Here is a 22,374-nt window from a genome sequence, read left to right as displayed (position 1 = left end):
TCAGTGAAGTTATATTCACAAACTTTTACAAAATGTAACATAACTTTAAAAAATGAAACTTCAGCCTTTTAAATACTGCAATTTAGTGATTTCCAGGCTACTAATAATTTTGTGTTCCTTTTTAAATGACTATGTAAAGTAAGTTCCAGTGGTGATAACTTTCTAAAACAATATTAATTGAACCACCTCTAGAATTAAAAATCTAATCTGTGGAGTTACTGATGTGAAATAATTAAATTTAAAAGCTACACAATAAAATTCAAATTTCTTCATCAAAATCAAAACCTGAGAAACTCTATCCTTTCACCCTACAGGAATTACTGTAAGATTTTCAGAACTGTAATTTAAAATATATTGTCTTTTATAACAAAGCTTAAAACCAATTAATGGCGAAGCTATGATTATATTATACATTATTTGTTCTACTTATGAATGTTTGTGTGGTATGAGATATTTTCTATAATAAAGGAAGCTTCAGTATGAAACTTTACAATTAACAAGTGGTCACTCCCTGTCTTTAATATCCTCATAACCCAATGTCACCCAACTCAAGTGCCTGTGAATATGCTGGAACATACTAAAATTTCTACCCATTCACTTGGCCTTTGTATACATTTACATGCATATCACGATATGTGATATAAATGCAATGAGATGAATTTCAACAAGCCATGTAAGAAATCAATCATTTTATAGTCCCTTTCGTCTTCTCTCTTGATGCTTTTCTTTGCAGCCACTAATATCCAAATCTTGGCATTCAATTCCAATATTGTGATTTCAACTTTTTTAAAAATGTAGAATACTGGGAGGGTACAGAGAGGGTAACTTTCACATAGGAGCTCCTTGGTTTCAGGGAGACTGAAAGGAGGTTCAAAGGACCCTCTTGCATCCGCTATTCCTTAAGTAACTTTAATTCAAAATAATCAATATGCCACTGTGGAATATTTTGGGGTGGCCTGCCCAGGCCCCAGTAGTTCTAACTCAGGCTTCCAGACCCCAGAGCTTCTACTCTTAACCACTCTATATTGACTTCCTAGCGGTAGCTGATGCTTCAAAGATGCTTAATGTGGTACCGTGACCCATGATGACTGAGGTTCCCCAAAAGACTGGAAAACATTAGGGATGGACCAAATACACACTTTCTCTTCACATCAAACTAGGAAAAGTCCTATCTGCAAATTGTATCGTCGAAAGCAAGTATATATGTACCTCATTGTCATGGATGGCGCCCAGGGTTTTCTTCCATATGCTTTCAACAAACTACATTTTTCCTCTAGATAGATTTATATCTTCTTTTTTTATAAGCCTTGGCTTTCTTTTGATTAATACCAAAAGGTTTTCCCCATTATGGCCTGAAAACCTAAGTGCTTAAGAACTAAGCCATCATTTTCAGTAAAGCCACAAAAGAAACAAAAAAGGGCGCATTCATAGTTTTTAGATAAGGAGATCCTTATCTAAAGACGGTCCTCAAGCCAATCAGAAGTCTCGTGTATGCAGAACTGCTAGGTTATCAATCACGTGGGAAAACTCGGGTACCTTGATATCGACAAATTGGCTTCAACGTTCCGGTACACTTACCTCTAAATCGTCAGAGACCAATTTAAAGATCTCAGGGGCCGCCTCCTGGGCTCCCAACTGGCAACTTGGAAGGTGTCCAGAACTTGGAGAAGCAATGAAACTTGGTGGAAAATGGAGGCAGTGGGTGATGGGCATGCGTTTAATTTTTAAACTAGCAAAACTGGGGACTTCGCGGGCACCCTGTAAAGATTCCCGGCCCTGAAATTAATACCACAATAATAGTCTGCCAGTTTTTTTGTTTTGTTTTGTTTTTGATGGAACACGGTAACTTTGCCTTATTTTATTAATAAACAGATACTTTAGTGGCATGTTTCACTTATGGGTATTTTGGTTCCTAGTATTTAAAATACAGTCACAAATCCAATCATGGGGGGGAAAAATGCAATAAAGGGGCGACAGCGAACACGTATATGTATGAAGTATCACTTAAAAGCATTTATTACCGTCGGTGTGTTGGGTGGTGACGGCCAAAGTGCGGCTGTGGTTAATGTACGTCGCAGAACCCTGAGCGGCTGGAGTCGCACTACGCCGGGACTCGTCAGTCGGATCACTGGGCACCTCACGCTCTAAAAATGGCGGCCGCGCCTCTATCCACCAGAGAGCACTACCCCAGAGGAACGTCACGTCACCAGGGCAACGACGCTCTTGCGTAAGGGCGCGACGCGGGTGAAAGTTCAGGGCTGACGCTGTGAACCCTGACGCTGCGAACCCTGACGCTGCGAACCCTGGCGCCGCGTCTGGGCCCAAGGCGAGGCTGGAACCCAAGCGACTCCCAAGGTTTTCGGCCATGCGAGCGTTGGCCCGGGCCTGGGAGCGGACGAAGCGCGCCTCTCCCTGCGCTCGGCCTCGCCTGGTGGGCCGGAGGCTGGACGCCCAGACGCGACCTCAGGCTAAGGGGCGGGGCGAGCGGAGCGCCCGGCCCTCCCCAGAGCACGCGAGCTCCGTTCCGCGCCGGGTGGCGCCCGCTGGAGTTGACGTTAGCCATGGAAACGGGGAGCGGGTCGAGACGTCACCGCGGTAAGCTGGTTGCCCCGGCCGCCACAGCTCTTCTGCCTCCGCGTTCGGACCGCAGGCAGCCTCCCGGCGGGAGCGCCCTATACGGGTTTACCTGCAAAAACGCAGTCCCCCGGATGCCTTCGCGTCGCCTCTTCCTTCAGGTGACTCGAGGTACGTTAGATTCCCGACACCCACCTGGGAACTTCTTGGTAGCCTTAATTTCCAAGGCTGTGCAGAGTGATTATTGCACTTTTTAAGACGTGAGATGAGCTCAGTCGCTAGAGGCATCAATCTGGTGTGATTTTAATTTTCTTTCGTAAGGCAGCGTTAGCCCGTTGAGTTTTAGCATTTTATTTCTAAGAGACACTTGCGAAATGGAAAATGGCCCTTTCAGTCTTAGTTTAGGGATGGCTTTGTTATCCCAATAAAGTTTACAAACTATGCCCCTTACTACTGTGTTCATTCTCTCTTTTATCTCCCCTTTTGCCCCATAGTGGTCAAATCATGGACCCCTGAACAGGAACAACTCTTTCCCCAGTGATCTGCATCCTCTCTCCACAGCCCGCTGTTTATCAAGGGCCAACATTTACTTCAATGAAGTCTACTCCATCAGAAGTCACTTATCAGGCCTCTGAACTGATTTTCTCTCTTATTCAGCTGTATAATATTAGGTGGATTTTTCCTTTGTTAGCTCATTTCTGCATTTAGGGCAAAGACCATCCTTTATATTATTGAGTGTCTACTACCACCTGTGCCAAATTTCCAAACCGTTATCATAGCATCCAAAGCCAGTTCACACGTTGCCATTTTAGTAATTTAACTGTTTGGGCACCTGACCATTGCTTTAAAATTTCCTACTTAAAGAGATGCCTGCTAGTTATTAACTGCCACAGAAAATACCACGTTGGGGATCTTTTCTGTTTCTTTTTCTTCTGTAAGAACTTTATTGAGATAAAAATTCACATTCCATACAATTCAATTTTAAAACATGTTCATCACTCCCAAAAGAAGCACTGTACCCTTTAGCAGTCACTCTCCCTGCCCCCAGTCCTCACTATATCCACCAGCCCAGGCATACCCTAATCTGTTTTCTGTCTTTATAGATTTGCTGGTCCTGGACAATTCATATAAATGGAATTATACAATATGTGGCCTCTTGTGATTGGCTTCTTCCACTTAGCATTCTGTTTTCAGGGTTCATTCATGTTGCGGCATGCATCAGTACTTCAATGTCATTTATAGTCTATTACTATTCTATTGTATGGATATATTACATTTTATTTCATCTGTTGATGGCCGTTTATGTTATTTCCATTTTTTGGCTATTAATAATATTTCTGCTATGAATGTTCATGTACAAATTTTTGTGTAGACTTATGTTTTCATTTCTCTTGGGTAAATACCTAGGAATGAAATTGTTAGGTCATAGGGTAACTCTATGTTTAGCCTTTTGAGGAACTGCTAGACTGTTTCCAAAGCAGCTGCAGTATTTTACATTATCACTTGAGGGTTCTGATTTCTCCATAAACTCAGCAGTACTTGTTATTGTCCGTCTTTCTGATGGCCAGTCAAGTGGATTTGAAGTGATATCTCATTGTGGTTTTGGTTTGCATTTCCCCAATGAGTAATGTTGTTGAGCATCATTTTGTGTGCTTATACTGGCCATTGGTATATTATCTTTGGAGAAATTCAGATCCTTTGCCCATTTTTAAATTATTTGTTTTTTCATTATTAAGTTGTAAGAGATTTTTCTATATTCTAGTTATAAGTCCCTTAACATATATATTTTTTGCAATAATTTTGTCCCATTCTGTGAGTTGTTTTCACTTTCTTCATGGTGAGAACCTTTTCTTTTAGACGCTTTCCCCACTTGTGTTTATGTCTTATCAAGCAGTCCTACCTGCCATGGCCATGCTGGCTTACCTAACAAAAGCTTCCTATTTTGACATTTGTAGATTTCTCTTAGGTCCACCTTCCTCGGAAAACCCTTTTTCCAAATTTGTCCTTCTATTTCTTAATTCACGAAAGAAACTTTCCTTTCATATGTCAGTAGCTTGGTGTGATTGAAAAACTCTGTATTCTTCCAGCTGACATGATGTGTTGGTTCAGTCACTTAATATCACAGGTTCTCAATTTTACTTTCTGTAAAATATATTGATTTATTTCTGGTAATTCATGTGAGTGGTAGACTTCATTTGCCTGATACTTGATTTTGAAGGAAGAGCTTATTAATCCATTTGAATTTATAATGGCTAAGATGTGTGAGGTGTGGGAAGGGTAGATTGGGTTAGGAGCAGAAGTATTACTGGCAGTGCTGCACATTTATGATGCTCTGATGTGACCTTTGGCTATTTCCTACCATCTTAGTTTTCTGTAAGTAATGGAATGCTATCAGTTCATGTTCTAGTGTTGTACATTTGGGAAGTGTGAATCATAGAACCAACAACTCATCATTCCACCTGGGAAGCTTTGCCAATACATAATCTGCAATAAATAGATCCTTTGAGCTATCTAATCACCCCTCCCATCCAGTCACAGTTTTCCCTACATACCAATTCCTGTGAATTTACAGAAAACTCTTAAATTGAAAGACCCTTCAAAATCTGGAATTTAAAAAATTACCATTTTGTATAGCCAAAGAGATGTTAACATCCTTGTTCTTTTTAGGCACTTGGGTAGATTTTCCTTTTACTGGTAAGGGAGGAGTGTGCTTACTACATAATCGATAAACTAACACACGAAATGTATTTTTCATCTTTAAGCACCAGATGTCTTTCAAAAGACTCTTCAAGAATCTAGCTGTTAATCCATGGCATAGCATTTGGTTCAGATTCCATAGAGTATTTTCATAATTACAGGGGTAACTATCTTTGCATCTGTAGATTCCTATTAGTACCCTCAACAGTTAGTACTTGGCTATCTAAAAAATACACATATGTGTTCTGGTGATGACAGATGATTTCTATCCAGAGTAACTGAGAATTAAGTTGTTTCATATTTTGCCAGATTTAGTAAAATTTGACAAGTATATTAAAACATAATAAGTTTCCTGAAAGTACAACAAAACTATAGTTGAGGTACAGTGCAGAAGTGCTCAGTAAATATGTGTGAATTCAATATCACCTCACACCTGTTAGGATAGCTGTTATAAAAAAACAAAAGATAACAAGTGTTGGGGAGGATGTGGAGAAATTGGAAGCTTCCTACTGTTGGTGGGAATACAAAATGGTACATCACACAGAAGTAGGACAGTGCTACTGAAAACAGTATGGGAATCCTCAAAAAATTAAAAATAAAACTGCCATGTGATCCAGCAATTCTGCTTCTGGGTATTTATCCAAAAGAATTGAAAGCAAGGTCTTTCAACATATTTGCACTTTCATGTTTACTGAAGCATTATTCATAATAGCCAAAAAGTGGAAGCAAACCAAATGTCCATCAGCTGATGAATGGATAAAGAAAATGTAGTATATACATAAAATGGAATATTAGTAAGCCCTGAAAAGGAAAGAAATCCTGCCATATGTGACAACATGGATGAGCCTAAGACATGGTAAATGAAATAAGACAATCATGGAAGGACAAATACTGCATGATTCCACTTACATGAGGTATCTAAAATCATCCAAGTCCTAGAAACAGGGAGTAGAATGATGTGCCAGGCACTTGGGGGAGGAATAAATGGAGAGTTGCTGTTTAACAAGTTTTAGTTATACAAGATAAATAAGTTCTAGAGATCTACTGTACAACATTGTGTTGCTAGTTAACAATACTGTATTGTACATTTGAAAATTTAAGAGGGTAGATCATATGTTAAGTGTCCTTGCCGTAAAAAAAAATCTAATGTAATAGAACAGAAAATAAATGTGTGGATTCAATGAATGAAATCAACCAACAATAAAAACAATATGCTAGATTAAAAAAAAAAAGTAACCTTTGCTAACCAAAATCAGGCAATTGCTAAAACTTCTATTTCTAGGAATTCTTTTTGCCAAATTTAGAGAACTATAAATTCAGTATAATCCCCCAAAACTGCCACTTTTTGTTATCTCTTTCTTTGTTTTAAGGGATTTTCAGTCTGATATATTGCATGGTTACTGAGTTAAAGTTTTGGTAACTAAGTACTCCTTTCTAGGTCATTGCTAAATTGATCTCTGTTTCCTACCCTTTTGGATAATGGGTAAGAAATGTGGCTCAAATTCCAAAAAAAGTAACATTTCTATGGCTATTTTGTTGGCCTGCTTTCAGAGTAGCATATGAAGAAAGCATATGGCCTAAATGATTATTGTGATGCCACCTTTATCCCTTAACTTCTCTTTTCACAGCTTTAAAATTTTTTTCCCTAAGCCTTGAGCCATTTTTCATTTTAACATGTTGGAGGTAGCAGCCATATAAATGCATCAATCTGTCTTTAACAGTCTTTCAGAGCATATGCCAAATTCTCATTCAGGGAGTTAGTTTTTGTTTTTGTTTTGTTTTTTTGTGGTACGCGGGCCTCTCACTGCTGTGGCTTCTCCCGTTGCGGAGCACAGGCTCCGGACGCGCAGGCTCAGCGGCCATGGCTCACGGACCCAGCCGCTCCGCGGCATGCGGGATCTTCCCGGACCAGGGCACGAACCCATGTCCCCTGCATCGGCAGGCGGACTCTCAACCACTGCGCCACCAGGGAAGCCCCAGGGAGTTAGTTTTAATTATTCTGATTTTATTTTTTCACGCTACTAATCCAGATTAGGACTTAGAAGATCTCTCTATAGAAATGTAACTGTCATTTCATACAAATAAAATATTTTTGAAGTATTCCAGGATCTGTAATTAAAGTTTAAGTCAAACAGTACCAATTTATCATAATTTTTGCCTAAATGAATTTACAATATCTGTCATGTAATCCTCTTTTATCCTTAAAATACTAGAAAAAACAACCTGATGTACTTGCTATCAAATTTCCATAATTTTTTTCTCGTGTACCTTTGTTCATGACATTCCTCCTTAACTGGTATATCTTTTTAACTTTACTTCACCTACCTAAATCTTTAAGGTTGTGATTGAAGCCCAGGCCGATAGTTCTGAAAGCAGTTTCCATAAAACACTGCACACATGATCTGTTATTAGATATCAAGGGAAAAATGGGTTCCAAGGACAAATAAGTTTGGAAATCTCAAATGACATATTTTAAGCAGATTTGCAGTGGTATTTTTTTTAACTTGAAGATGTCTCAGAGTCTTTAGTCTGCTGATATCCATTGTGACTCTTCAAGATTGCAATCTGGTATATAGTTTCTCAAACTTCTTTGACCACAGACACCTTTTCAAAAAACATTCTGTAGGGCAAACAATCCTGTATCCTTCAGCCTTTCTTTTTATATTCCATTAAAATAAATCGCCATCCCAGTGTCCTCCCCCATTCTCCTAAAGGCTTCTTGAGGGAACTTATACCCTTCATACTTTTTCATCTGCCCTCACTTTATTATCGCTCCTGCCTTATTTTGCCTCTTGTGTCTGCCGTTCTTCCTGTTTTTCTCTCCCAGTAAGAGCTAGTTGCTCCTTCCTGGTAATGAAGGAGATTAAAGTGTAGCATAAGACAAGGAGCAAATTAAAATTGGACTTCTGACATGTTAAAATCCTCTAGCCATTTTCTTCTCCATGGGAGAAACCCAGCCATGTTTCTCCCTCAGGCCCATCCTGCTCCAGTATTACTGGGATACTATACTGCTCTAGGCAAAATCTTCTCTGAGCCAATAGTACTATCATTAGACGCCATTATTTAGTCCATAAGAAAAATAAATGAAGATACTTTCCAAACATTTAAAAACTGGGAATAAAGAGTTTATGGGTTTACTGTTTTGAATGAGGCAGGATATGCTGGAAGAAGTTTTCAAAAACAGTAAATAACATCCAACTTCCCTTTTAACAACAATATTTAATGTTCTCCAACTTTAATCATCTTAAGCTATGCCAGTAATGTACTAAGTACATGCCTTTCTGTGCCAAGGTACAGTATTTTACTAAATATTATGGAGAACCAGAAGTATCTCAAGATTTGGCCCTTACCCACAAATAATAGCAGAGAAAAGAAAAACATTTGAAAAGATAACATGTAAAGAGGTGAACAATACAAGAAATGCCCTCTGTTGATACATGTTACAAGATGAGTACTATGAACAAGCAATGTTTTTGATACACAGATAGGAGAGAGGCATAGTTTGGTCTAAGTGCTCTGCAAAATTTTCAGTATGGATTAAACTGAATCTTGAAAGTTGACTAAGATTAGTAATTATGGAAGGAAGGAGAAGACATCCTGGGCAAAGGAAAGGGTATGAGCAGACGGCCAGAAGGCCACAGGATGTGTTTACAGGGCATGGGTTGAGAGTTCTAGAGGATATTTGGTACTTTAAAGAGGTGTCAAAATGTTATATGTAAAATACACACAAACACAGCCTAGTGAGTATGACTTTTGAAATTTTTTACACTTATACACACCGAATAACCATGTATACGGACAAGTGTGTGTACTATTTTTTTTTTTATACAAATGGGATCATCAGTGTGTTTATTGTACTTTGCAGTATATTGTGGGCATCTTTCCATGCTTCCAAATCAACAGTAGATCTTGAGAATATTCCACTGTTTGGAATCTAATCACAGAGTATTCCATCAAATGGGTGAACATTTAAACTAAATTTACAAAAGACTCAGAAGTACTAAAAGGTTAATGAATATGGGTAGTAACATACAGCTAGATAATCTAGTTTATAAGATATCTTCGATTTCTGGCTTCCTTTCCCAGCGAGCCATCTCACCTTGTTCCTCACTTGCCTCAGTGGAGAAGGAGGGGTCAGCTTTTACCTAACTCCCTGGGGAAATTTCAGGTACATCTAGATTCTTCAAAATGCTCAGGCCAGCCATCCAAGCTCAATTTCCTGTCTGATAGTATCATCCATAGATAATTGAAATCAGAATCTTTACCCACACTCATAGGAGCATGTCCTTACTTACCTATGGCTTGTACTGAACAAGCATATCAGTACAATACACTGACATCACTGACATCGGTACAGGAGATATGCTCATTCAGAGGGGAGGAAGGCAATCTTTTCATTTCCTGAGATTAAATGATCAACCATTAAGGTTCCATCTGGCCCTGTGGTTCTGTTATTTTGTGAGTACTTGCAGGGCTGTCATGTGAGTAAAAGCTATGACTTTCTATATAGAGCTAAGGCTAGTAGCTGGAAGATATAAGATGATAAACATTTACAGTATAAAGAATTTCCCAAAAGTATAGCAAGAGGTGCTCTAAGGTAGTAATTCTTAGTGATGACCAAAAAACCTTTTGTGATATCCAAAAGCTCCCTCCATGGCTGATGTTGGTTGGGTAGAAGTGACTTGCAGAAAGACTCTTCTAAACTGATAGGAAGAAAGGTTACTTTAAGATGGCTTTAAATTTTTTGTGTGTGGTAAAATACACAGAGCATAAAATTTACCATCTTGACCATTTCTAAGTGTACAGTTCAGTGATACTCAATGCATTCACATTGTTGTACAGGCATCATCACTGTCTCTCTCCGTGATTCTTTTCATCTTGTAAAACTCTATACCAATTAAACAGTAACGACCCATTCTCCTCTCCCCTCAGCCCATGGCAACCACTATTCTGCTTTCTGTCTGTGATTTTGACTACTCTAAGTACCTTGTAGATTTATATAGTATTTGTCTTATTGTGACTGGCTTATTTCACTACGCATAATGTCCTAAAGTTTCACCCATGATATAGCAATTTGCAGGATTTCCTTCCTTTTTAAGGGTGAATAATATTCCATTGTATGTATATACTAAATTTTGCTTATTTATTCATCCTTTGATGAACACTTGGTTTGCTTCCACCTTTTAATTATTGTGAATAATACTGCTGTAAACATGAGTATACAAATTATTTCTTTGAGACCCTGCTTTCAATTCTTTGTAGTATATATCAAGAAGTGGAATTCTTAGATCATATGGTAATTCAATTTTTAATGTTTTGAGGAACTACCATACTGTTTTCCACAGCAACTGTACCGTTTTACCTTCCTACCATCAGTGCACAGGGTTCCAATTTTTCCACATCCTTGGCAACACTTATTTTCTGGGGTTTTTTTTTTTGATAGTAGCTATCCTAATGAACATGAAGTGTTATCTCATTATATTTTGATTTGCAGTTCCCTAATGATTAGTGATGTTGAGCATCTTTTCATGTACTTATTGCCATTTATATATCTTCTTTAGAGGAATGTCTGTTCAAGTTCTTTGCCAGTTTTTGAATTAGATTGTTTGTGTTTCTGTTGTTGAGTTTTAGGAGGTCTTTATATATCCTGGATATTCACAACTTATTTTTTTCTCCCATTCTGTCAATTGTCTTTTCACTCCGTTGATAGTGTCTTTTGATGCACATGATTTAATTTTTGTGAAGTCCATTTTGTCTGTTTCTTTTGTTACCTGTACCTTTGGTGTCATACCCAAGAAATCATTGCCAAATCCAATATCAGAAGCTTTGTCCTATGTTTTCTTTTAAGAGTGTTGTTGTTTTAGGTCTTATACTTTAAAGCTGTTGGTCCATTTTGAGTTACCTTTTGTATATGGTGTTAGGTAAGGATCTAACTTCATCCTTTTGCATGTGGGCACCCAGTTTTCCCAGCACCATTTTTTGCAGACTGTTCTTTCCTCATTGAATGATCTTGGCACCCTTGTCAAATATTTGACTGTATATGTGAGGGTTTATTTCTGGACGCTTTATTCTATTCTATTGGTCTATATGTCTGTCCTTATGAAGATGGCTTTAAACTTAATTTTTCATTTCTAACTTAGTATATGACCCCTGAGGTAATGCTTCACTAGCTGATCTTGTTAACAGGCAACTGTTTTTCAGAAACAGGAAAAGGGAAAGTTGAAGAGAACAGAATCCATATTATTTGATCCTTAGTTTTTTATGGCCCTTAAATGAAAATAATCTAGACTAAAGCATATATGGGTCCTTTTATTATTTCATGTTTTGCTAGTTCTGGTAGATTTTGGAAACTGACAAGAGAAAGAGAGACTAAAAATTGAGGCATGAAGTGGTTTGCATGTGGTAACATAGTAATAATATGCTTAATAATAAGCATGCAATCTGACTCTTGGAGTCCTTTGGTTTCCAGTTCATTGTCCTTCCTACTGCATGTTGAGCTGCCAGTGGCTTTTTATTGAAATGCTACTATTTTAGCAGGGTTTGACTTTTTGAATTATCAGAAAAGTTTACTATAATTGTTAAGTGATGTGACTCACACTTAGTATTTCTACTTTCCACTTCTATTTCCATTTCAATTCAAAGGAATTATAGAGAATATCCTTATTTTATAGAGCAGGGGTTGGCAAACTATGGCCCACAGGCTAATCTGGCCCATAGCCTGTTTGTATATAAATACTGTAAATTTATATTGGAAGACAGCTACTAATATCCACTTATCTATGGCTGCTTTCCTGCAACAACAGCTGGGTTGAGTCATTGTAACAGAAAAATATTTACTATTTGACCCTTTATAGAAAAATTTTGCTTACCCTTGTAATAGAAAAGTTAAGAAACAAACAACAGAAGCACTCAGGGAAATGATCGGTTAAACCACTAGTAGATTTGAGTTGAGAGTACTGGCTTTTTGAACTTTCCTTTGACCTCAAAATCTGAAATTCCAAGTTTATCTAAGTTCCAGGTAAATTAATAGTGAATATGACTTTTTTCCAAATTAAAAAAAAAGTACTTAGCAACTATTTGTTTTGTGCCAAGTATGTGTCAGGCAATGGGAAGGAGCTAGAGAAGTGAAGTTACAAATCCTGCACTAGGGAACTAACTAATGGAAATATGGGATTTTTCTCCCTCATGTTTTAAGTATGATATTTTCAAATAGATTTTTTTTCTTTTTCTTAGAGACTGCTGTGTTACAGAAAAGGATGTGACTTTCAGAATAATCCTGAGTGAGAAGGATGAGTCCAGATGTGCCTCTGCTGAATGATTACAAACAGGACTTCTTTCTGAAGCGCTTTCCACAGACTGTTCTTGGAGGCCCTCGACTCAATTTAGGCTATTGTGCCCCTCCTTACATATATGTTAATCAGATTATCCTTTTTTTGATGCCATGGGTTTTGGGTGGAATAGGAACACTTTTGTACCAGTTAGGCATCCTGGAGGACTATTATACAGCAGCACTTTCAGGTGGACTAATGCTTTTCACTGCATTTGTCATCCAGTTCACAAGTTTATACGCCAGAAGCAGATGGGTGACAGTGGAAAGAATGCTGACCACAGATATCTTAGCAGAGGAAGATGAACATGAATTTACAAGTTGTGCTGGTGCTGAGACCATCAAATTTCTAATTCCTGGCAAAAAACATACAGCCAATACCGTTTTTCATTCTGTTCTTGCTGGCTTAGTGTGTGGTCTTGGAACATGGTATTTGCTTCCGAATAGAATAACCCTGCTGTATAGCAGTGCAGGAGGGACTGTTCTACTATTTTTCTTTGGATGGATGACATTGTGTATAGGAGAATATTCATTAATTGTAAACACAGCTACAGAGACTGCAACTTTCCAAACCCAGGATACTTATGAAATCACTCCTCTTATGAGACCTCTTTATATTTTTTTCTTTGTTTCTATAGATCTTGCACACAGGTAATAAGCTATCAAATACTTTATAACTTTATTTTTAAGCATACATAGTAAGAGCACTCTCCTTAGTATTAAAAAAAAAGAATCTATGAATTAAAAGTCACCAAACCATTGGGTGATAGGTTGTTTTGATGAATAATCTCATAGGACTAATCTTTGTTAAACATTCATCCTAAAGCAGTAATTAAATCTTGTTGAAGAGTAAAAAGAAAACCCTTTATAAGATAAATAAGCAAAATTTCAATCCTGTGTTTTACTTTAAATAAGGAGCTATGAATCTGTAAGATAGCCTGGGTGAAACCTGTGAAATGAGATGGAACTTTCCTGTGAAGGGAAAATAGAGAATTTATACACATAAATGTTAATGCACAGATTGAGTGGATTTAAGATGAACAGAATAACTTATTTAATTTTGTTATAGTAATTATATAGAATATTGATTTTTTTAAATCAATTTGCTATGGAAGAAAAATAGAAAATAGCAATTTTAAACAAAATTATATGATGACTTCTTTTGCTTGCCTTTTCTAAATCTGACATTTCTTTCTCTGTTCCTATAGATTGCAGCTTTCTCTATCACAGGTAGAAATGTACAGGCACCACTTTATGGACTGAGTGTTTGTACCACCCCCATTCATATATTAAATCCCTAACCCCCAACGTGGTGATATTTGGAGATGGGGTCTTTGGGAGCTAATTAGGATAATGAGGGTGGGGCCCTGCTATGATGGGATTAGTACCCTTATAGGAAGACACACTAAAGAGCCTGATTTCTCCCTCCAACATATGAAGATGAAATGAGAAGGCAGCTGTCTTCAAGCCAGAAAGAGAGTTTTCACCATACCCTGATCATGGTAGCACTCTAATCTCAGACTTCCAGACTCCAGGTCTGTGAGAAATAAATTTCTGTTGTTTAAGTCACCCGACTATGGTATTTGATTATGAGCTGGCTAAGATTTTGATACCAAGAAGATGGGTGCTCCCATAACAAATACCTAAAAGTGTAGAAGTGGCTTTGGAATTGGGTAATGGGTAGAGGCTGGAAGAGTTTTGAAGTGTGTGCTAGAAATGTGGATATTAAAGGTAATTCTGGTGAAGTCTCAAGACAGCAGTGAGAGCATGTTATTGGAAACTGGAGGAGAGGGCGATCCTAGTTATAAAGTGGCAAAGAACTTAGCTGAATCATTTTCTAATATTTTGTGAAAGGTAGAACTTGAGAGTGATACATTTGGATATATAGCCGAGGAGATTTCTAAGCAAAGTGTTGAATGAACAGCTTGATTTCTCCTGACTGCTTATAGTAAAATATAAAAGGAGAGAGAGGAATTGAAGAAGCAATTGCTAAACAAAATGGAACCAGAACTTGAAGATTTGGGAAATTTTCAGTCTATCCATACTGCAAAAAACGAGAAAGCATGTTCTGAAGGGAACACCAGGGGTGTGGCTGGACTGTCGCTCAGTGAAGAGTTTCTGGGATTATAAGAGCAGAAACACTTCCAGTTTGAACTAAAGATGTAATGGATGAAGGCTATTAAAGTTATTAAATTTGACAGGACAGGGATATTAGAGCTATTTGATGGTGAACATGGCGCTTTTCTTAAGCACCAAATGATCCGAAAAGTGATTCAGAGATTATCAGGTTTCAACAAGCTAGAAAGCCTCTTCTGGAAGCCTTGGGGCTGGTACTGCCCTGCAGAGCTCTTGGGGTGGTACCCTCACCTAGAACTTTTTGGGTGATGTTGCTGCCCTGGGGGCCTGGAGGACAGAGTATGAAACAAAAGAGGATTATTCTACAACCTTAAAATCTAATGGAATTTGCCTTGCCAGATGTTGGACTTTTTTGGGGACCTATCACCCCTTCTTTCCTGTTTCTCCCTTTTGGAATGGGAATGTCCGTCCTTTGCCGGTCCCACCACTGTGTTTTGGAAGCACAAAGCATTTCTGGTTTCACAGGTTCACAGCTGGAGAGGATTTTGCCTCAGGATGGACTTTATAGAGTTGATGCTGGAATGAGTTAAGAATTTTGTCGCTGTTGGGAAGGAATGAATGTATTTTGCATGTAAGAAGAACATGAATTTGGGAGATCAGGGTGGAATGTTACGGGCTGAATGTGTGTGTCTCTTCAAAATTCTTCTGTTGAAGCCGTAAACCCCCAATGTAGTGATATTTTGAGAGGGTCTTTGGGAGGTAATTAGGTCATCAGGGTGGCCCTAGTTCCTGATGGAATTGGTGCCCTTATAAGAAGAGACACCAGAGAGTTCCATCTCTCTCTCTTTCTCCACTATGTGAGAATACAGTGAGAAGTTGGCTCTCTGCAAGCCAGGAAGAGAGTTCTCATCCGAACCCAATCGTAATGGCACTCTGATCTCAGATTGTGAGAAATAAATTTCTATTGTTTGAGCCACCTAGTCTATGGTACTTTGTTATGGTAGCCCAAAAGAAGACAAGGCATTTAAAAATATATAGCCAGTTTGTGTACTGAAACTGACCGGATTCTTAGATTTCTGCTATTCCTTAACTCTTAACCTCTTCTAATTGTACTACATTTATGGACCAAAGAACACTGTAATACCCTTGTAGTTCTTCACCTAATCAAATATTGTAAGAGGAGAATTAATTTATGGATATTCTATTGTAATTGATTTCTTAGTACCACAACCATTTACTAACTATAAAATATATTACAATTAAAAACTTGATTTTGAAAAATTAGCAATAAAATTGAGTTTAAATGTATATGTATACATTTGACCCCTTTTGAAAGATTTATTTATAACATTCTTATTTTCAGAATATAAATTATTGAGTTACTATCTCACTGTGCCATTTCTGATATCAGAAATTACCTGCTATAAAACATCTTTGCATTTAAATGATGCCCTAGGTTCTTTTAATCTTTTTAAAAATCTCAGTTAATTTATAATTTGGTTACCTTGACTACTCATTTTTCATTTCTCAATAAAAGAGTATAAAATTTTTTTTTTACTATATTCAAGTTGGATTTAATATAGTTTTAATGTTTACAGTTTAATGATTATAAAAAGATTTTTCAACTATAAAAGAGGCAGTCCTCGAACCTATTTTTAAGAAAATATGAAGTTTATATAGAAAAATTACCTCCCATTTCAATTTTAGAAAAATTTTATCTTCTTATTAACAAAATAATAATCAAGATGTTCTTTATTCAGTAGTAGGTGTGATACTGCATATAAATACTGTATGAAATGTGTACTCTATTCGAATTTGGAGAGTTGTCAGATATGTCAAGTTGTATCTTAATATTCTTTCAGAGAATGTGAAAGTTGAAGAGACAAGCCCTACAGTGTAGTGATCTTTTCTCTTCCTGCATTCTTTAGTCTACCTAGTACAGTTGTATATTAATAATTTTAAATGACTTTTTCTATGCATTTTTATCAAAGACAAGTGTGAAACCTTCAGTGCTTAGTTCATAGACTCTCAGGAACTGTTTGAATGAATGATGCATGTTTATATCATCTTAGCCACTACATGTTAGGAACATCTTTTTCTGGGCATGTGGATCTTAGTGAGTGTACAGAATTTGAAATATTTTTATGGTTATTAGAAAAACAGTTTTTTCTTGTGGGCTTAGATTTTTTTGCTCTAGTAAATTACTGTAATGTTATCAGAAATTTTAGGATTTAAACATTTTTCTGTTATAAAAGAACCACAGTAATCATCTGTTTGATCATCCTGAGTCATACACACAGGAAAGTAATCACAATGTTTGGTTATTTCAATTATGTATTCTTATATTGTGCTATTCTTGTGTATAAACACTTTTCTGTACTATTGCTTGTTTACTTAAGAACAAAAAGAGATTGGGGGGTAAAATAGAACTTGGATAACATATTTCCTAAGTATACATTATTTTTACACAAATTATCCTTTCCTTGAATATGTTAGCAAGAGAAGTGTTGTCTTTTAAAAAAACAAAAAACAAAAAAACTGTACCTATTAGTGAAGAAGCCTTCACTAATTTATGAGACTGTGTTGAATTTTTTTTTAAAACTACACTACAGAAAGTATCCTCTAATTTAGCATCACATTGTTAACCTTGTGTTCGTTAATTCTCTCTGCTTATAAAAATTTGAAGGACATACATTATGAAGCAGAGTGCATTAGCTGGCATCGTCCTGATATCTGTGTAAGGAAGCACATTATACCATTATTATAATCATAGTTGCTATGCATTTGCTTCTCGGCTATTAACATACACTTAAGTGTATAAATATTAGTTGGCTTTCTCCTTGACTTTGATTCCTAGCAGCTCAGATATTCAAGTACAATTATTATGCTATAAGTTTTGAGATTTAGTTTTCTCTTTTGAAAGTTGTCTTTGGAACTCCATAAGTACTACAGCGTTGTTGGCTTCCAGGCAAGGTGTTTGGCTAACCTTATTCCAAAAACTTAGTAACATATTGATAATGTTTATTCCTCTGTGCTTTAAAGTTTTTGTTAAATTATTTGAAACAATTTGATAATGTTACGTTTAACTGGTAAGTGCTGTACCAAAAACCAGTTCCTCCAGTTAAGATAGAAGCCTTCACTAATTTATGAGACTGTGTTGTACAAGTTTGTGTTCTCAAATCCATACCACTGTTTATACAAAATAGAAACAATATTATATGTTTGTTAAATTCCCAGGCTAACCCAGAGACATGTTCATAACTTAATGTTGCTGACCTCTGATTTTAAATATACTGATTTCAAATTCCAGGACCTGGGAGCAAGATAGTACAGGAGAGAGTAGGAAAAAGAGAAGAGCTTACTCTCTTTGCTAGCTACTAAGATATGAACAGCAGGAAGGCTTTGGCTTTCCTAGGGTTGCTTGCAATTTTAAATTTAAAATTTTTAAACTCTATAGAATCATTGGTGGAATTGCAGCCAATGTAATTTAAAGATTTAAGGGAGAAATATTTTCGTCCTGTACTACACTTGTATACAATTGAGTACTTGCTGGTATAGAGGAAGGACAGTGGTCACAATTTATGTTTTTGATCTTTTGCAATTTGGGATTAGGACCTTCCTGTAAATATTCTTTTGTTTCAGGGCAGAGGTGGGGTATAAAGGGAGGTGTATGTGTTTTGTTTTTCCTTTAAAGATCTTCTATTTATTGTTTTGTATGATTTAAATATTTTCTTTTTATTGTAGGTTTATGGTAAATATACCAGTTCTAGAACAAATTAATCAGATTTTACACATCTTGTTTATATTTTTACCCTTTCTGTGGGCACTCGGGACCCTACCCCCACCTGATGCACTTTTCTTATGGGCAATGGAGCAGGTTTTAGAGTTTGGCCTTGGAGGCTCATCTATGTCAACCCACCTACGGTAATTATTTTAAATATTAAAGTGATATGTAATTTATTCTCAAAGAACATTTTTTCTTTTCAAGCAGATCTTTTTTTTTCCCCTCTGCAGGTTGTTAATAATGTTCATCATTTCTACTGGAACAGCTATAACATCATATTTCATTCCCAGCACTGTTGGTGTGGTTCTTTTCATGACTGGACTTGGATTCTTACTGAGTCTTAACCTAAGTGAGATTGTTTTTGGCTTCAAACACAGTGTGACCGGACACAGAGTTGGAACCAAATCTAAGGCTTTACCCAATGGTTTGGAAAAACAGTTTACTTGGAAGGAATACCTTTTCTACAGCATTGTATTAGTCTTGGCTCTCTTAGAAACTGGTTTGTTGCATCACTTTGCTGGTTTCTCACAGAATTCCAAAAACAGTCCCCAGGCTATTGTTGGCTATATTTTGATGATATTATTTATAATACTATGGATACTTAAAGAAATTCAAAGTGTCTATATATTTGGAATTTTCCGGAACCCTATCTATCCAAAGCATGTGCGGACTGTGACTTTATTCCTAGAGAAGCAAACAACGCTCATGAAGATTGGTGTTGTCAGACGGATTTTGATAAATCTAGGTAGGAAGACAAATATTAATAAACTTGTATTTTATCTAGGAAGTGTACAAAAATATTATGGAATTCCTGTATTTGTATAATGTTATACTGCATACAAGTGTTTATTCGTTTATGTTTTGGTTTATTTATTGGTTTTTTTAGCTCATTGCTTAAATGTGCTTATAAAAATACTCATAGGCCAAAATAAAATATGGTAGAAGGGGTTATTTTGCCTTCATTAAATTTGTCTCTTTTCTTGTTTGCCTTAGTGTCACCTTTTGCTATGATAGCATTTCTTTCATTGGACAGTTCCTTACAAGGACTCCACTCTGTGTCTGTCTCCATTGGATTCACAAGAGCTTTTAGAATGGTAATGCTAATATGCACTTAATAGTATTTTCCTATTCCCAAATTTAATTATGATTTTGTTTACTCTAACAGTTTACTTAGATTATCAAATTCTGCCTAATAAAGTGGTAAATTTGTGTACTGCAGGTATGGCAGAATACAGAAAATGCTTTATTGGAGACAGTCATTGTATCATCAGTGCACTTGTTGATCTCCAATACAGACATATGGTGGAACCGAAATCTGGATACAGGAATCAGACTTTTACTGGTAAATATATTTTTAACAGCTTTAATGAGATGTATTTCATGTACCATAAAATCATTCACTTAAAGTGTAAAGTTCTGCGATGTATATTCAGAACTTTGCAGCCATCACCACAATCTAATTTTAGAATATTTACAACATCCCAAAAAGAAACCTCATACACATTAATAGTCATTTCCATTATGCTCTCCATCTCATCTACTCCCTACTCCAGCCGCAGCAACCATTAATCTACTTTCTGTCTCTAAGGATTTGCCAATTCGGGACATTTCACACGAATATGATTATACAGTATGTTGTCTTTTGCATCTGGCTTCTTTCTCTTAATGTTTTCAAGATTCATCCATGTTGTAGCATGTATCAGTATTTTATTCTTTTTCATTGCTGAAAAATATTCCATTGTATGGATATATCACATTTAGTTGATTCATTCATTAAATGATACATATTTAGGTTGTCGCCACTTTTTGACTATTATGAATAATGCTGCTGTGAACATTCAAGTTTTTATATGGACATGTGAGTTCGTTTCTGTCAGGTATGTTTACCTAGGACTGGAATTTCAGTTACACACGAACTTTATGTCTTAACACTTCAAGGTATTGCCAAACATTTTTCCAAAATGATTGCACCATTTTACATTCTCACCAGCAGTGTATGAGGATTCTAATTTCTCTACATTCTCACCAACAGTTGTTATCTGACTTTTTCATTATAGCATTGTCATGGGTCTTTTCACGATTTTGATACTGCATTTCTCTGAATACTAATGATTCATCTTTACATATGTTTCTTGGCCCTATGTGTATGTTTTTGGGGAAATGTCTGTTCAACTTCTTTGCCCATTTTTACCTGGGCTACTTGACTTCTTACTGTTAAGTTTAAGAGTTCTTTATATATTCTGGATACAAGTTCCTTGACAGATATATGACAAGGAAAAGTTTTCTACCATTCTGTAGGTTGTCTTTAGCTTTCTTGATAATGTCCCTTGAAGCAAAAAAGTTTTAATTTTGATGAAATTCAATCTATCTATTTTTTTCTTTTGTTGCTTGTACTTTTGGTGTCATATCTAATAAACACTGCCTATTCAAGATCGTAAAGATTTGCTGTGTTTTCTTCTAAGAGTTTTATAGTTTTAGCTCTTACATTTGGGTCTATGATCTACTCGGAGTTAATTTTTGTATATGTTATGAGGTAGGATTCCAAATCCATTCTTTTGTATATGAATGTACAATGGTTTCAGCATAATTTATTGAAAAAGCTATTCTTCCCTCAATGACTTTTCTTGGCACCCTGCCAGAAATCAAACAAATGTAAGGGTTTATTTCTGGGCTCTTATTCTTTTTTCCATTCATCTATATGTCTATCCTTATGCCAGTACTACACTGTCTTGATTACAGTAGCTTTGTAGTAGGTTTTAAAATTGGGAAGTGTGAATGTTATGACTTTGTTTTTCTTTTTCAAGATTGTTTAGACTATTCTGGTACCTTTGTGTTACCATAGAAATATTGGTTTTGGCTTTTCAAGTTTTTCAAAAAGGCATCTGAGACTTTGATAGAGATTGCCTTAGATCTGTAGATAAAATTTGGGGAATATTGCTGAAACCGAGCAGGACCCTGTGGGGCTCCTGGGCACAAAAACCTTTCTGTGTCCCCTTCCCTGAGTTCCAAAGGGCAGGTTCAAACAGTTGCTAATCGGGGAAGGGAGAGGATGGAGAGACAAGTGAGGAGCAGTCAAGAAACAATAGTGCAGCCTTAGGAGCAGGGTCCTGGTTCCCGCTCAAGGGATACACATAACAATATCTTTGAGCTCTTCTGCAGAACTAAAACCCCCACCAAATGGAAGATGTTAACTACTTGATGAAGCACTCTTCATTCCAGAGAAGGTCACAGTTTGCCCATCATCACCTGATGCCAGATAATCTTTGGATTGAAGGAATGCAGCAAGGCACCCTGATCCTTACCAGCAACACTGCTCCCCTTGACTATAAAACTCCTCACCCCACCTCCACCACCACCACCCCCGGGTTTGGGACACACAGTTTTGAACACATTAACCCGTTGTGGCCCTCTTTGCCTGGCAAAGCAATAAAACTATTCTACTTCACCCAAAACTCTTGTCTCCGAGATTCAATTCAGTGTCGGGATACAGAGGCTAGATTTGGCTTCGTTGCTGTCTTAGAAATATTAATTCTTCCCATTCATCTACATGACATGTCTTCATGTTTATTTATAACTTCTTTATGTCAACATTGTTTTGTAGTTTTCAGTACAAGTCTTACAGTTTTATTAAATATTATTCCTAAGTATTTTATTCTTTTTGATGATACTATAAGTAGATTGTTTTCTTAATTAATTTTTTGGGTTGTTTATTGCTCAAGTATAAACTGCAGTTGATTAATGTTAATCTTATATCCTGAAACCTCACTGAAATGTTTTATTGTTTCTAATAGATTTTTAGTGGATTTCTTAGGATATTCTGTATATGAGATCATGTCATCTGCAAATTAGATATAGTTTTACTTCTTCCTTTCCATTCCTTTCCAATCTGGATGTCTTTCATTTCTTTTTCTTACCT

At 36.7% G+C, this 22,374-nt stretch overlaps 1 protein-coding gene and 1 long non-coding RNA gene across 5 annotated transcripts in view; one reads left to right on the top strand and one right to left on the bottom strand.

Moving 5' to 3' along the window:
- Positions 1-2,155, bottom strand: part of LOC132529898 (uncharacterized) — a 138,770-nt gene extending 136,615 nt beyond the window's left edge. The window contains exon 1 of the long non-coding RNA XR_009543610.1: positions 2,022-2,155. This is a non-coding gene — a long non-coding RNA (uncharacterized LOC132529898). The remainder of the gene's footprint in view (positions 1-2,021) is intronic.
- Positions 2,156-2,268: 113 nt separating this feature from the next.
- Positions 2,269-22,374, top strand: part of PCNX4 (pecanex 4) — a 42,228-nt gene continuing 22,122 nt past the window's right edge. Inside the window, exons 1-6 of one of the 4 annotated variants that reach the window (XM_060141907.1) lie at positions 2,269-2,745; positions 12,505-13,249; positions 18,419-18,598; positions 18,689-19,203; positions 19,452-19,552; positions 19,678-19,800. In XM_060141907.1, the coding sequence (XP_059997890.1) occupies positions 12,561-13,249; positions 18,419-18,598; positions 18,689-19,203; positions 19,452-19,552; positions 19,678-19,800 (1,608 nt within the window). In that variant the 5' untranslated portion in view covers positions 2,269-2,745; positions 12,505-12,560. Of the gene's footprint in view, positions 2,746-12,504; positions 13,250-13,806; positions 14,134-18,418; positions 18,599-18,688; positions 19,204-19,451; positions 19,553-19,677; positions 19,801-22,374 lie in introns of those variants that run through there. The other 3 variants (XM_060141918.1, XM_060141911.1, XM_060141921.1) reach the window with 3 other exon arrangements.

Source organism: Lagenorhynchus albirostris, chromosome 1 (genome assembly GCF_949774975.1).
Source record: "Lagenorhynchus albirostris chromosome 1, mLagAlb1.1, whole genome shotgun sequence".
Classification (NCBI taxonomy): domain Eukaryota; kingdom Metazoa; phylum Chordata; class Mammalia; order Artiodactyla; family Delphinidae; genus Lagenorhynchus; species Lagenorhynchus albirostris.
Note: the sequence above shows the minus strand (reverse complement) of the source record. Positions and strands in the feature narration are given on the sequence as shown.